General features: G+C 33.0%; 1 protein-coding gene and 1 pseudogene across 3 annotated transcripts in view; one reads left to right on the forward strand and one right to left on the reverse strand.

Moving 5' to 3' along the window:
* Positions 1-558: 558 nt before the first annotated feature.
* Xkr9 (XK related 9) overlaps positions 559-16,241 on the reverse strand; it is a 31,260-nt gene continuing 15,577 nt past the window's right edge. For all 3 annotated transcript variants that reach the window (XM_047537471.1, XM_047537492.1, XM_047537456.1), the window contains 2 exons: positions 5,964-6,184; positions 559-1,880 (listed from right to left, as the gene is read on the reverse strand). In XM_047537471.1, the coding sequence (XP_047393427.1) occupies positions 1,252-1,880; positions 5,964-6,184 (850 nt within the window). In that variant the 3' untranslated portion in view covers positions 559-1,251. The remainder of the gene's footprint in view (positions 1,881-5,963; positions 6,185-16,241) is intronic.
* LOC124973813 (aldo-keto reductase family 1 member B10-like) lies at positions 12,213-13,163 on the forward strand (annotated as a pseudogene).

A 16,241-nucleotide genomic window follows, 5' to 3' on the forward strand; every position in this document is an offset into this window, starting at 1 on the left:
ACAGAGAAAATGTGGCATATATGTGAAACAATATTATTTGGCCTTTAAAAAGAAGGAAATCCTATCACATACTATAATAGGGATGAACCCTGAGGACATTATCCTAAATTAAACAAGCCTGTCACAAAGAAAAATACTACATGATTCAATTTACATGAGATATCTGAAGTAGTCACAGAAACAGAGAATAGAATTGAGATGGCCAGGAACAGGGGAAAGTCACTGTTCAATGGATATAGAGTCTTAATTTTTGTAAGATGATAAAGTTCTAGAGATCTGTTGTATAACAAAGTAAGTATAGTTAACACTACTGAACTGTACTTAAATGATTAGGATGGTAAATTTTATGTAATTTTTACCTGAATTTTTAAAAAATACATAACACAAAATACTATTTTGTTAAAACATTTTTAGCATAAATAGAATTAATGTATCAAGAATAAAATTTTATCCATAAAATCTAAAAAATAAGTAAATAATAAAATTTTTCCTCTCAAATGCATGCATTCTTTTATATTTACATCTTAAAAAAATATTTTTAGTTGTAGATGCACATATCTTTATTTTTTTATGTGGTGCTGTGAATTGAACCCAGTCCCTCATTACATGCTAGGTAAGCACTCTACCACTGAGCCACAACCCCAACCCTCTTTTATATTTACTGAATTAGGGAGTCCATGAAAAGTTGCATAGTACATGATCATTATGAAATTTTCCTCATCCTTCCTGCCTTTCCCGTTTCTTCTACATAACCTGTCCCCAGTTCAAAATTTATGCAATGAATCAAGACAATAAAGAAAAGAAGAATAAGGTGTTCTTCTGTTCCTAAAACAGGACAGTTTTAGGAACAATGAGGGAAAACCTGGTGAGTACCTCAATGCCAATCCTTGTGGGAACCAGATTATTTCTTCTATTTCAGACTCAAGGTGGCAGCTTTACCAGACACAGGAAGGAAATATTTTTGAACTCAAGATCTTGAAAACCAAATGTGAGGGTTGGGGCAATTCAGTGGCATAACACTTTTTCCAGCATGCACAAGGCCCAGGATGCAATCCCCAGAACCACAAAAAACAAAAATAAGAATAATTTAAATAATATCATTATATTCTCTCACATTCAAAATTAATGTACCAGTTCTCAAATTAAAGGTGGCAAAAATAAGAGACAATACACACACATACACACAACACACATTTTTCTTTACTAACTAATGAAACAAAAATAATAACACATATTTTATAAATTAATAACTTATTCCATTAGGAAATACTTCATTCTACAATCTCTTTGAACAGATAATCCATCAATTTCATCACATTTTGTTTCTTCACTTCTATTTGGGTGAAAAACCCCATAATAAACAATAAGAAAAATAATTCCAAGGAGAAGAGAAAGAACTACAGTAATACTGATAGGTACAAAGTAGTCTGAATTAAAAATAGAAAGTGGATAAACCCAGAACACAATCAATATACCCAGTGTGGTCAGCACTCTTAAAATATAATAACAAGACATTGGACATTTAGTATTATGTCCCTTAATATTAAAAAATGTAAAGACAAGAATAAATCCAACAACAATCCTATATAAGAATTCCATACTTTTGGAATTACAAAACTGAGTTTGTTCTTTAAATGCCCATATTAAACCTACGAACCAAAGAAATAATAATAGAAATAAACCAATCTTAACATTTACAAACAATAGAAGTACAACACTCAGCATCCAAGATATTAATGTAAACAACTTATAAAAGAGATAGGTGGCTTTGGGACAGAATCCATTAAGGAGATTTTTATCAGGCAAGGATTTTCTTAAAGCTATTTGAAAATCAACAGTTGACCAAGAAATGGCACAGCAAGAAAGCATGATAGCTGCATCTACAAAACAAAAAATAAAAAAGACATATTATTACAGGAATAGTAGTAGCAATATTAAATTACTATATGCCATATATGCTTTATTTGTATACATACACTCCCACAAACACATTCAGGCAATTTACTTATCTCATCTAATCCTTGGAGATAATATTTCCATATTACATATGAGGGAACTAAAACTTGACAAAATATATTACTTGGCCCAAGTTACATAGCTAGAAAATTACAGAACTGAAATTTGAATCTGAATCTTCCTGATTCCAAAGTTGGTACCTACATCAGGCTGCTCTAAAGTGATTCTGAATAATTTACAAATTTTATTAAGCAACTGGATTAATGGAAACTACATACCATGGTTGGTTAAGTATAATACTAGGTTTTCTAGACATTTTGGTTTTAACCTTAAACATACACTTAATTCATTAAGAGACATTTTCATGGGGCAGAGAGGAGGAGCAGTTAAACAGAAAATTTAACGAAAGTATAAAATATTAACAAGCTGAAGTTTCTATATCCTGAAGACAACCAATCAAATGAACAAATATGCTCTAAAACCAAACTTCTACACAATTGACATCTTTACCCCATTTTTTCCCCCAAAAGAACAGAAGAATAAGTTCATTACTATTTTGGAAATGCAAGTTATTATTAGCCCCATTGTTAAAACAAGGGACTTTTATAAAGCAAAAGCAAAGTATTAGAAAACTAAAATGAAATAATTTAGAGAATACGGAGTGCTAGTAATTTTAATTAAACCTTACTGGAAGTCTACATAATATGATAGGCAGACTTACAATAATTTATCTACTGATGAGAATAATGAGAACAGAACTTTACAAATGTCTCTGTATACTCTCTCTTGGTTTTGGCACATAATACGATGGACCTTTCTATTTAGACTTTTCTTCTTTAATTCAAAAACATTTTAATTAAAACATCACTTTCTCCTAAATTGTCCTATGATCTATTTTTATAATTGGTTTTAATTTCTATCAAATTAATATATTCATATAGCTTAAAAAGCTAAAAAGTTCTGTAACCATTACTAAGAAAAACAGCAGTACCTTTTTCTACCCTTCCTCACCACTTAATTGCAATCCCAAAAAAATCACTATCAACTCTAAGCTTCTACTGTGACATGTAGTCATATTTCTACATAAAATACATAGTATGTTTAATTTATCTGTCTTAGACACTGCTTACTGATTTCCTATTTAGAAAGAAGAAATTTTAGTACACGTGCACATTACACACAGCCTCAATTTCTCTCTCCTTCTAAAAGAGTTAACGTCACAATATTTGGTAAAATCAATATTTAGTTGACTTTATTATAACTACCTAACTACAGGGAGTTTCAGTTTGGTTTGGTTTTGATTTTTTAACTGCTTAGTCACTCTGATTATATTTTCTTTCCTTTAAAACATTCCATTTTTTTTCTGGAGCCAACTACTTCTTTTGCTCACTTGCTTAGTTTTTCTTGATCTATCACTATTTCTTAGCAAATTCTTCAAATTAATTGAGAAAACCCTATGAAAAACTACATTTCTGTTCTTTTTTTTCTCCCCTCCAATTTTTGTCTAATACCATCCTCCTGCCAAAGGCTGGTTATTCTCAAGCTTTGCTTCCTATCTTTCCAGAACTTCCCTTCACCTCTCTTCTGTATTGATGTCCTATTTCCTGGTTCTCATTCCCTCTTGTTTTGTTCTCATGTAGCACAGAAGCTACATATTTTGAGACTATGTTACAGTCTCAAAAAGTCTTTATTCCTTTCTCACTCTTGAGACAGTTTTGATAAAAATAGAATTTAAAGTTAATTTTTTTCCATTGAAACTTTGAAGTCATCACTCTGTTATGTTCTAATTTCAACTGTTACAGTTAAGAATGTTAATGCCATTTGGTTTCCCTATCTTTAGTAAGTGATCAATTGTTTCTTCTCAAATCTTCTGGAATTTTATCTTTGCTTTTCTGAAATGATATAATGAGCTTGGCCAGTCATTTTAATTCAATCTTTCAACCTAATAATCCACATCTTTCAGTGATATGCTGATATTGTTCTTTATTTCCCTAGAAACCACAGTATTCATATTAACATAACAATGTTTAAAGCTGATCAATACTGTTACCAAAGAGGTAGATTTATCACAAAGGTAGTAAAACTTCAATTTCAAGGACCCTCACTTGCTCAATCTCCTTCCAGACCTGGCAAAGTCCTAGCAATGTGTTCATCTTGCCATAGTTTTATAAAATTTGCAAATAAGACATTTTAATTTTAGTTGATAGATTTCCTGTCTCCTCTGATTTACACACCTTCATATTTTGCCTTGGAAAACTGAAGTGGCTTTGGGCAGTTTGAGGTTCCAGTTAAGAAAAACTTGAGATAAGAATACATGTAGGTTAAACATGGGGGTACATGTTTGTAAAGGTTTTCCTGAATAACTGATATTAAAGTGGCATGGCTAGGATTCTCAGTCAGTTTGCCTAATCTTAACATCTCACTATACAGTCAGCCTTCCATATCCATGAGTTCTACTTCTGTGGGTTCAACCAAAAAGAGATTGAAACATTTGAAGAAAAACTGCATTTATACTGAACAACTACAGACTGCTTTTGTCAACAGAGTAAAATAACTATTTATATACTATATTTTATTGGATATTATAAGTAATCTAAAGATCATTTAAAGTATACAGGAGGATGTTTATGAGTTATATGCAAATGCTATACTAGTTTATATAATGGAGTTTAGCATCTATGGATTTTGGTATCCATGGTGGTACTAGAACCAATCCCCCACAGTTACCAAGAGCCAACTACATCACTTTTCATGTGATTATGCCATCAACAGGCCTTTGATATACTAATGTTAGAGCACCACAGTCTACCTTCAGTTGACACTATTAGTTTGACATTTTTGCCTATTTCCCATTTACTTATCTGCTTCTAACATTTTTTTCTGATCCTATTGCAGTCCAGACAATACACTCTATCCAAAATGAAGTCCTTATCTTTACCAAACCATGCCTTTGATTAGGAATTTCCCTATGACCTTACCCAATCACATTAAGGAGTTTATTAATTTCTTTCTGACTTCGCATTAAAAACTGATCAGTGAAAAAAATATAAAACTCCCAATATTCACTAAGTTATCAATAATAAACAAGCAATGTCAATTCAAACACTATTTTAAATTAGTTACTTCATCTAAAAATAATCTTGAAATGTGCTGAAATCCTATAGTATATTATTGAAATCAGTGGAATTTTTCAAAATCTGACAACAATTCAAAAAAAGTATATGATTTACAAATAAGTTATTAAGTTTAAAATTTCTAAATCAAAAGTAATTTTAAAGAACAAATTTTAATCTACTATACTTAAAGAAAAGAATGAATTATTTTTCTATTCTGTGGAAATTATAAAGTCATTATATCTAGAGCCAACTAGAGTATGAAGTCAAAAAATTTAGAAGGGCATTAAAAATTTTTTTAAATACTAATTTTCTTCATTTTGTGAAATTTGTGGTATGTTAGCTTTCTTATATCTACAATTAATAATAATTTTTAAATAAATATTTACTTTCATATTTTTTATGAACTAAATTGTGTATCTGTAAAACCTGAGGCTTTATTTGTGACAATATGTGGAGGTAAGGCATTTAAGGAGGTAACTATGGTTAAATGAGGTCATATTGGTGGAGCCCTAATCCAACTGAACTAATATCCCCATAAGAGCATGATATACTAGACATTGAGATGTCCTTTTCCCTCCTCCTCTCCTTTATGTTACAATTTGTGTGAAATAAAAAAGGATATGTACTTTTTCAAAAATTCTCTAAAAGGATCATCAACTGACAGCAGTGATTTTCTTTCTTGGCACACAAAGGAAGAAATAGGAAGAAGAGACAGAGAGGCAATATATCTTTTTATATACTATTTGATATCTGAACCATGTTACTTAATTTACTTTTCAAAAAATAATTTTTAAAGGATTAAAAAAATTCTAAAACCTGTTTGAGGATTATATAGTTAACATAAGATTTCAGTGACATCCAACATCTAACACAGTGTTAATAAAGACTTACACTGACTGAAATTTGCTTGTCCATGCTCCAGGAGGATATAGAGCTGAAGAACAAGTTGTGGGCAGCCTTCCAGGTAAGTCTCAAATAGCCTGAGCATGCTCAAATCAGTCACTCTATCTATAACTTCCTTATGTAGATCAATTTGTTCTTCAGTGAAGCTATCTGTTTTGCTACTACATTTGAAAGCCACATGGTAACCCTTTTTCAAGGCAAACCAATACCTGTAAAGTAAACATGAACATTTAACTTGTCATGTATTTTTATAAATTTAAATTTATTTTAAATGAAATATAAAAACACATATATGCACATTTATGGGATACTGTGAATATTTCAATACACATATACACTGTATAATGCTTAAATCAGGTTAAATATGTCATCTCCTCAAATCTTGATCATTTCATTATAGAGGAAACATTCAAACTCCTTTATTTAAGTTTTTTGAAATATATAGTACATTATTGTTATCTATAGTCCATCTACCATGCAATAGCACACAAGAACTTCTTACTCCTTCCTAAATATTCATCATGTTTCTCAAGACCAAAAATGTGGGACTTTCTCAGAGCCTATAAAAATTCAGGTCTCTATTCAATTGTCACTTCTTCATAGAAGTCTCAGATCACACAATCTAAAGTAGTACTCTCCATCACATTCTATATTCCTATTCTATTATTTTTCTATGTAATACTACATGGCACATCATTTATTTGGTTTTCTTTACTTTCTCAAAAAAATGTACTCTACATGAAAAGATGTAAGACACAGAAAGCTAAGTATCACATGTTTTGTTCATTGATACAAACTAAATAACTAGAATAATACCTAGCACATAGCAGGTGCTCAAGAACATTTACTGAATGAATAAATGAAAGCTCATGACATTTTTTTCCAAAAAGATATAATAGTTATGCCCAAATAGTCAAGTCAATACTGAAGAAAAAGAACAAAGCTGGAGGCATCACAATACCAGACTTTAGAACACACACAAGAGTCATAGTAACAAAACCAACATAGTATTGGCATGAAAACAGAAACACCAGGCCAGTGAAGCAGAAGAGAAAACCCAGAAATAAATCCTCAGTTAACTGATTTTTTGACAAAAATATACACGGAGAAAGGACAGCCTCTTCAATAAATGGTGCTTAGAAAATTGGACATCCACATATAGAAGACCCCTATCTCTCTTCCTATACAAAACCCAACTCCAAATGGATCAAAGACCTTAATTTAAGATCTCAAATTTTAAAACTACTGAAGAAACCATAAAACACTTCAAGACATCAGCACAGGCAACAATTTCCTGGATAAGATCCAAAACCACATTAAACAAAAAGAATTGGCAAATGAGACTGTATCAAATTAAAAAGTTTTTACACAGCAAAGAATGCAATTAACAGAATAGCAACAACTTACAGAAAGGGAGAAAATCATTACCAGCTATTCATCTGACAGACAATTAATACCCAGAATATTATAAAGAACTAAAAAAATTAAAATGTACTCAAATCAAAAAATGGGCAAATAATCTGAACAGAGGCTCAAAATAAAAAATACAAATGGCCAATAAATATATACAAAATGCTCAATATTTTTAGCCATCAGGGAAATATAAATTGTAACTACAATAAGATACCTTCTCACCCCGGTTAGAATGACTGCTATCAAACAAACAAATGCTAGCAAGGATGTGAAAAAAGACAAAGTCATCTAAACTACTGGAGGTTATGTAAATTATAACAACCACTGTGGAAAACTGTACGGAGGTTCCTCCAAAAACTAAAAAATAGAACACATATATTTATTGCTGCATTATTCACAATAGCCAAGATACAAAATCAGTCTACATGACCATAAATAGATGCATGGATAAAGAAAACATGGTATATATACACAATGGAGCCCTGTTGAATGAAATTCTGTCCTTTCAGGAAAATGGATGAAATTGGAGGATATCACATTGAAATAAGTCAGACACAGAAAGCCAAGTATCACATGTTTTATTTTGTATGTGAAAACTAAAAAAAAGATAACCTAAAAGTAGAAGAGGTACTATTAGGGACTGGGAAGGGAATCAGAGGAAGCAGGGAAACAGGAAAGGAGGAAAAGAGGGAGGGTAAAGAAGAGGATGGATGAACAAGATCAATAGATCAATACAAATCAATACAGGCCTGTATGAAAATATCATAGTAAATCCCCATTAATTTGTATAACTAATATGGGTCAATGACTATAATAAATTTAAAAATTAGGAGAAATTAGTAGATAAGGAAGGACTGTATAAAGTTCAAAGTAAAACACAAAAACAACTTATTCCTATTATAAACAAAATATATACATACATATATGGATATACAAAGATTCTAAGCTGGCAAATAAAGGTATATTTTTACCATTACACTTTTAAAATAGCATAATCTACTAAATATGGGCTAGATGCCAGGGTAGGGACAGATATCTACAAAAATGAAGGCATTATCTCAATTTTCAATGATCTTACAACCTAATGGAGGTGTCAAACCTATAAAACGCTAGTTGTAATACAAGGCAGAAGAAATAAGTACTCATTAAGAAATATACAAAGGTGCCAAAAACATGCAATGGAGAAAATAAAGCCTCTTCAACAAATGGTGCTGGGAAAACTAGAAATCCATATGCAGCAGAATGAAACTAAGCCCCTATCTCTCACCCTGCTCAAAACTCAACTCAAAATGGATCAAGGACCTAGGAATCCGACCAGAGACCCTGCATCTTATAGAAGAAGAAGTAAGTCCAAATCTTCAACATGTCAGCTTAGGATCAGACTTCCTTAACAGGACTCCCATAGCACAAGAAATAAAAGCAAGAATCAATAATCAGCATAGATTCAAACTAAATAGCTTTCTCTCAGCAAAGGAAACTATCAGCAATGTGAAGAGAGAGCCTACAGAGTGGGAGAATATCTTTGCCACTCATACTTCAGATAGAGCACTAATTTCTAGAATTTATAAAGAATTCAAAAAACTCTACACCAAGAATACAAATAACCCAATCAACAAATGGGCTAAGGAAATGAACAGACACTTCACAGAAGAAGATCTACAAGCAATCAACAGATACATGAAAAAATGTTCAACATCTCTAGTAATAAGAGAAATGCAAATCAAAACTACCCTAAGATTCCATCTCACCCCAATTAGAATGGCGATTATCAAGAACACAAGCAACAATAGGTGTTGGCGAGGATGTGGGGGAAAAGGTACACTCATACATTGCTGGTGGGCTGCAAATTAGTGCAGCCACTCTGGAAAGCAGTGTGGAAATTCCTTAGAAAACTTGGAATGGAACCACCATTTGACCCAGCTATCCCACTCCTTGGCCTATACCCAAAGGACTTAAAATCAGCATACTACAATGATGCAGTCAACAGAAACTTCTAAATCTGAAAAGCAAAAAGAAAAAAGACTTGAAAATCAGAAGGGAATATCCAGGAATTGTGATTTAACTACAGAAGGTGTAACATACACATGATGAGAACACCAAAAAGAAAAGAAAAGGAAAAAGAGTAAGTAACATGAGAAATATTTGGGGAGAAAACAGATGAAAATATCCTCCAAAATAATGTCAGACATCAAACGAAAGATATAAGAATTAAACAGCTTCAAAATGGATCAATGCAAAAAAAAAAAAAACAAAAACCTCTACCTAGATATGCAATATTCGAATTGCAGAAAAACAAAGATTTTTAAAAGTCTGAAAAAAGACAGAAGGGGGAAAGCACTGTGTCTACAGAGGAACAAAGGTAAGAATTATATCTAACTCCTCCTCAGAAAACATTCAAGCAAGGAGTACAAAGTGAAATATTTAAAATGTTAAAACAAATGATCAAGCCAGAAATTTGTATTCTACGAAATTATGCTTCAAAAGTGAAAGAGCAATAAAGACTCTTAAACATTGAGGAAAAGTGCTGCCAGGAGACCTGCCTTGCAAGAAATATTAAAAACAATGATACAGGTCAGAAACATTAATCTATATAAAGAAAGAAAAGCATTGGAGAAGGAATAAGTGAAAGTAAATAAAAACTTTTATTTTTCTTATTTTTATTTTATTTAATGATAGTTTGTTCAAAATAATAGTAGCAACAATGTAACTGACTATGAATGCTTAAGTATGCATATATATAAAATGTTTATGCTTTAATTATGTATAAGTGAAATGAATGACAACTGTGATACAAGAGAGGAGGAGGAATTCAAATTATTTTGCTACATGAATCTGAATACTGTTATTTGAAAGCAGACTTGAATTAGTTGTAAATGTACATTGCAAACAAAACAAAATCGTGTATCTAACATGCTAAAAAGAGATAAAATACAATTATATAAGATACTTAATTAAACCCACAAACAGAAGGAAAAAAGTAGATGACAAAATAAGAATAAAAAAAAGTAATAAATATGGTAGAAATTAATCTAATTATATTAGTACTCACTTCAAATATCAATGATTTAAATAAATATGACTTAAATATGTCCTAATTAAGAGACAAAGATTGTCAGAGTAGATCAAAAACAACCATATGTTGACTATACGTCTTTATATGTTAAATATAAAGACACATATAGATTAAAAGTTAAGGGCTGGCAGATTAGACAAAGGGGATGAAGGAAAAGGAGAGGGGACAGGAATAAGAAAGACAGTGGAATGAATCTGACATAACTTTCCTATGTACATATATGAATACACCAAGTGAATCTCAACATCCTATTCAACCGCAAGACTGGGATTCTAATTAAAATAAGATATGCTCCATGTTTGTATAAATATGTCAAAATATACTCTACTGTCATATATAACTAAAAAGAAAAAAAATTTTTTAAAGTAAAGACTGGGAGTGTAACTCAGTTATAGAGAATTTGCCTAGCATATATGAGGCCATGGGTTCAATTTCTAACACTGCCCGAAAAAAAAAGCAAAGGGATGTTAAGAGTATGAGAACATAAGCCACAAATTGGAAGAAAATATTTGCAACAGATATAACTGATAAAGGACTGTTACTGGAAATACACAAATAATTCTTAAAACTCAACAATAAGAAAAATAACCACCCAAAAAAAAGTGAGTGAAAGTCCCAAATAGATACCTCACCAAAGACAGAGAAGGCAAGTAGGTATATAAAAAGATGCTCCATATTACATGCCGCTAGAAAAACACAAATTAAAACCAAAATAAAATACCACTACACACCTATTAAAATGGTCAAAATTCAGAACACTGACAACAAATGCTGATGATGATGTGGAAATCTCCTTTGCTGGTGGGAAATGATGTAATCACTTTAGAAGATATTTTGGCATTTTCTTAGAAAACTAAACATACTTTAAGCATACAATCCAGCCACCCTACTCCTGCTGTTTACCCAAATGATTAAAGATTTAATGTCTACAAAAAGCCTGTACATGGATATTTACAGTAGCTTTATAATTGCCAAAACTCAAGTAACCAAGATGTTCTTCAGGCAGTGAATGGATAAACAAACTGTGCTACATTCAGACAATGGAACTCCACATTAAAAAGAAATGAGCTATTAAGCCATGAAAACACAAGGAAGAACTTTAAATGAATATTGCTAAGTAAAAGAAACCAATATGAAAAGGCGACATTCTGTATAATCCCAACTACATGATATTCTGGGAAAGGTAAAAAAAAAAAAGACAGTAAAAAATATATATATCAGTGGTTGACCAGGGTTAGCAAGGAGGGAAGAATGAATAGGTAGAGCACAGATGATTTTTAGGAGAGGGAAACTATTCTGTATTATACTATAAAGAGAGCTAAATGCCATTATACATTTGTCAAAACTCATAGAATGTACAGCACAAAGAGTGAAACCCAATGTAAACCACGGACTTTAGGTAATAATGATGTGTCAATATAATTTCATCTATTGTGACAGGCGTACCAATGTAACACAGGATATTGATAATAAGGAACCCTGTGCACTGTGTGGGGGTGGAGAGTATATGGAAACTCTCTCTTTTCAATTTTGCAGTATGTTTAAAAAAATAGGTAAAAGAGTATATGACATCAAAATATATTATGAAGTTGTAGTAATCAAGATAATATGGTTTCTTTACAAATAATTTCATTTACAAATAATATGATTATCTATGTAACGAACTGAAAGGAGTCCACGGAAAAAGTTACTAGAATAAGTGGCCTGAACTAAACGTCTATCTGCTCTCTCAGAATCATTTCTGCACAGACATGGCCACGTTCATGGAGCTCAGCACCAAAGCCAAGATGTCCATTTTGGGCCTGGGTACCTGGAAGTCTCCCCCAAATAAAGTCAAAGAAGCTGTAAAGGTGGCCATTGTTGCAGGATATCGCCACATAGACTGTGCCTACATCTATCAGAACGAGAATGAGGTGGGAGAAGCCATCAGAGAGAAGATCCAAGAGAAGGTGGTGAAGCGGGAAGACCTCTTCATTGTGAGCAAGTTGTGGTGCACCTTCTTTGAAAGGAACCTTGTGAAGGAGGCCCGTCCGAAGACCCTCAAGGATCTGAAACTGCACTATCTGGATGTCTATCTTATTCATTGGCCCCAGGGATTTCAGTCTGGGAAGGACTTATTCCCAAAAGATAATAAAGGCAACAACCTCATCAGTAAAGCAACATTCTTGGATGCCTGGGAGGTCATGGAGGAACTGGTGGATGAGGGGCTTGTGAAAGCTCTTGAAGTCTCCAACTTCAACCACTTCCAGACTGAAAGGATCTTGAACAAGCCTGGACTGAAATATAAACGGGTGACTAATCAGGTCGAGTGTTACCCCTACCTCACCCAGGAGAAACTGATCCAGTGCTGCCATTCCAAGGGCATCACTGTCACTGCCTACAGCCCCCTGGGCTCTCCAGAGAGACCTTGGGCCAAACCAGAAGACCCTTTACTACTGGAGGACCCCAAGATTAAGGAAACTGCTGTGAGGCACAAAAAATCCTCAGCCCAGGTTCTGATCCGGTTCCAGATCCAGAGGAATGTGGTGGTGATCCCCAAGTCTGTGACACCAGAACGCATCGTGGAGAACTTTTAGGTCTTTGACTTCAAATTGAGTGATGAGGAGATGGCGACCATTCTCAGCTTCAATAGAAACTGGAGGATCTGTGTCCTGACTGACCAGGCTCATTTGCCGGAATACCCCTTCAATGCTGATTACTGAAGATGAATCTTCTCAGGAGACACTTGATGGATTCTTTCTCTTCACTGAAGTGGAACTTGCTCTTCCAAGGTCTACCTTAACCAAGTTTAGTGAAATCATACTGTGTCTGACCTTGTCAGAATCAAAGCAAGGTTTAAAAAAAAATTTTTGTCAGTTCATTACAATGGTACAAAATATGATTTGTTATGCTCTAATCGTACAAGCACGCAATATTAGTTGCTCAATCTCCTTCCCAGATCCTTCCTTTCCTTCCCCTCCTCTGTTCCCTGAGGCAAAGTTTTATTTAGATCCATAGGTTAAACCAGGAGAAGACTTATCACAGGGAAGTATGACTTAGATGAGCAAATGACTACTTCTTCCATTTATTTGATCTGAACAAATGTTTGTTAAACAACATGTCTCTGCTAACATTCAGGATGTAAAAATAAAAAGAATTTAAAAATTTAAAAAAAGAAAGGTTACCTTAAATTTGGATTCCTAGAAGAAACAGAGAGAGATGTAGTAAAGAAAATGTTAAGGGCTAGGATTGTGGCTCAGTGGTACAGTGCTTGCCTAACATATATGAGGCACTGGGTTCAATTCTCAGTACTGCATGTAAATAAATGAATAAAATAAAGATCTATCAACATCTTAAAAAATGTTTAAAAATATAACTGCTATGAATTGTGCAGAAATGGTGGAAGATAATAAATGACAGAGTCAACAGGACTGGCAAGTTTCAAGCAAGAAAAATCAAAAGAAATCTTCTCCTAAATATATCATAATTAAAGCATTAGAAAAAAAATTATAAGAGTTGCCAAGCAGAAAAAGAGAAAATACTTTCAAAAGAGTGTAATAAAACTGAAATCTAACTCCTCCAAAGCTACAATAGAAACCAAAAAGACAACAGAATGTAATACACTGAAAGTAACTACTTATCTACTTAATTCTAGTAGAATTCAATAGCCACTATAGAATTTTCAAGCAATCAAGAATTGAGAGATGATATCACCAACATACCCTCAATAGATGAAATTCTAAAAGATGGACCTCAAAAAGGCAGGAAAAAAGTGATCTGGGCTAGATCTTACCAGTCTAGCTCTGGGATCTTGCCTGGATTTCAGCTAGCTAGATTCAGTGACCTATTGACATAAAAAAAATAGGTAAACATATGGAAAAGAAAAAGTGAATTTTATACAGTTTGATCAAATTAGGGAGAAACTGCTAGATTTCTACTCCCCCTGGTCCCACAGAAGTGATTACAATACATAGAAACAAAACCCAGGTGCTATACGTATGTAAATTTAGTTAGTCTGTGCCAGATAGGCTGGGGCAAGAGTCAGCATCCTTCTCCAGCTTTATTCTCAGTACAAGAAAATATGGGATGCAGAAAACTATTATTAATAAGTCATAATTTCAGAAGGACCCTTAAGTTCAGTATGTTTCAAAAGGTCTAAGATTCAAGAAGGAATGAAAAATAAATAGTAAATATTAACAAAATTAATAAAGTTTAAATTCATAAAAGAGAACTAATAATGCAGTAATAAAATCATCTAGTGAGATTTAAAATAGGAACTAAAATGCCAAACAAAAGCATTAATATGTAAGTAAGAAACATGAAAAATGGAATTCAAGTGTTTTGAGGTCTTTTTATTATCAATGTGAACCATAAAGGTTTAATTTTACTTCACACTTAGGATAATATAGAATTGCACATAATGGACTACACTTATAGGTAGGATATAATATATCAGAGTAGAACAATGCTCCTGCCAAGACAACTAGAGAAACTAGAAACTGAGAAGTTGTTTCTACAAATACTCATTTCCTTGGGTATTTGTTGACTGTTACTCAGGAAGTCAGGTTGAAATTATGGATTTTTGCCTAGGCAAAGGGTTATCAAGAAACAAACTAGCATAGATTTTGGAGGTCTGGCAGAATTGTGGGACCTCAAGCTCAGTCAATTTTTCCCCTAAGACATTTGCCAAATATTGAAACCATAGAGACTAAAAACTAAGCAAAACATTTTTGAAAAGCAAAGTCAAGTTTCTGGTAGTCTTGAAGTACCACAGAAATAGACTAGCATTCAGACTCTGTAGGATCAGGAAGACCACATCAAGTTATCAATGCCCTGGAGGCTGTACTCTAGAAGCAGAGTAAAATCAAAAGTAGACTGACCCTTACTCTAAATGCCTATCAGAGAAAAAGGAAAGTCGTATTGTCCAGAGCCTCTATAATTTTATGACACTAAATCAGAAATTACTATGCTGATGATCCTTAGTAAGAAAAATAAAGCAAGAAGGCATCACAATACCCAACCTTAAATTATACTACAGAGATATAGTAACAAAAACAGCACAGCATTGGCACAAAAACAGACATGTAGACCAATGGTACAGAATGGAAGACACAGAGACAAACCTACAAAAATACAGTTATCTCATACTAGACAAAGGTGCCAAAAACATACATTGGAGAAAAGATAGCCTCTTCAACAAACTGTGATGGGAAAACTGGAAATCCATATGCAGTAAAATGAAACTAAACACCTATCTCTCAACCTTCACAAAACTGAACACAAAGTGGATTAAGGACCTAGGCACTAGAACAGAGACACTGTGCCTACTAGAAGAAAGAGTAGGCTCAAATCTACATCATGTTGGCTTAGGAACCGACTTCCTTAATAAGACTCCTAAAGCATAAGAAGTAAAATCAATAATCAACAAATGAGAAGAATTCAAACTAAAAAGCTTCTTCACGCAAAGGTAACAATAACGTGAAGAGAGAGCCTACAGAATGGGAGAAAATCTTTGCCACCTGCACCTCAGATAGAGCATTAAACTCCAGGATATATAAAGAACTCAAAAACTTAATACCAAAACAAAACAACTCAATCAATAATGGGCAAAGGAACTTAACAGACACTTCACAGAAGAAGAAATACAATCAATTAACAAATATATGAAAAAATGTTCAACATCTCTATCAGAGAAATGCAAATTAAAACTACATTGAGATTTCATCTTATTCCAGTCAGAATGACAATTATCAAGAATACAAGTAACAATACAATAACAACACAATAAGTGTTGTCGAGGA

This window comes from Sciurus carolinensis, chromosome 1 (assembly GCF_902686445.1).
Source record: "Sciurus carolinensis chromosome 1, mSciCar1.2, whole genome shotgun sequence".
Lineage (NCBI taxonomy): Eukaryota > Metazoa > Chordata > Mammalia > Rodentia > Sciuridae > Sciurus > Sciurus carolinensis.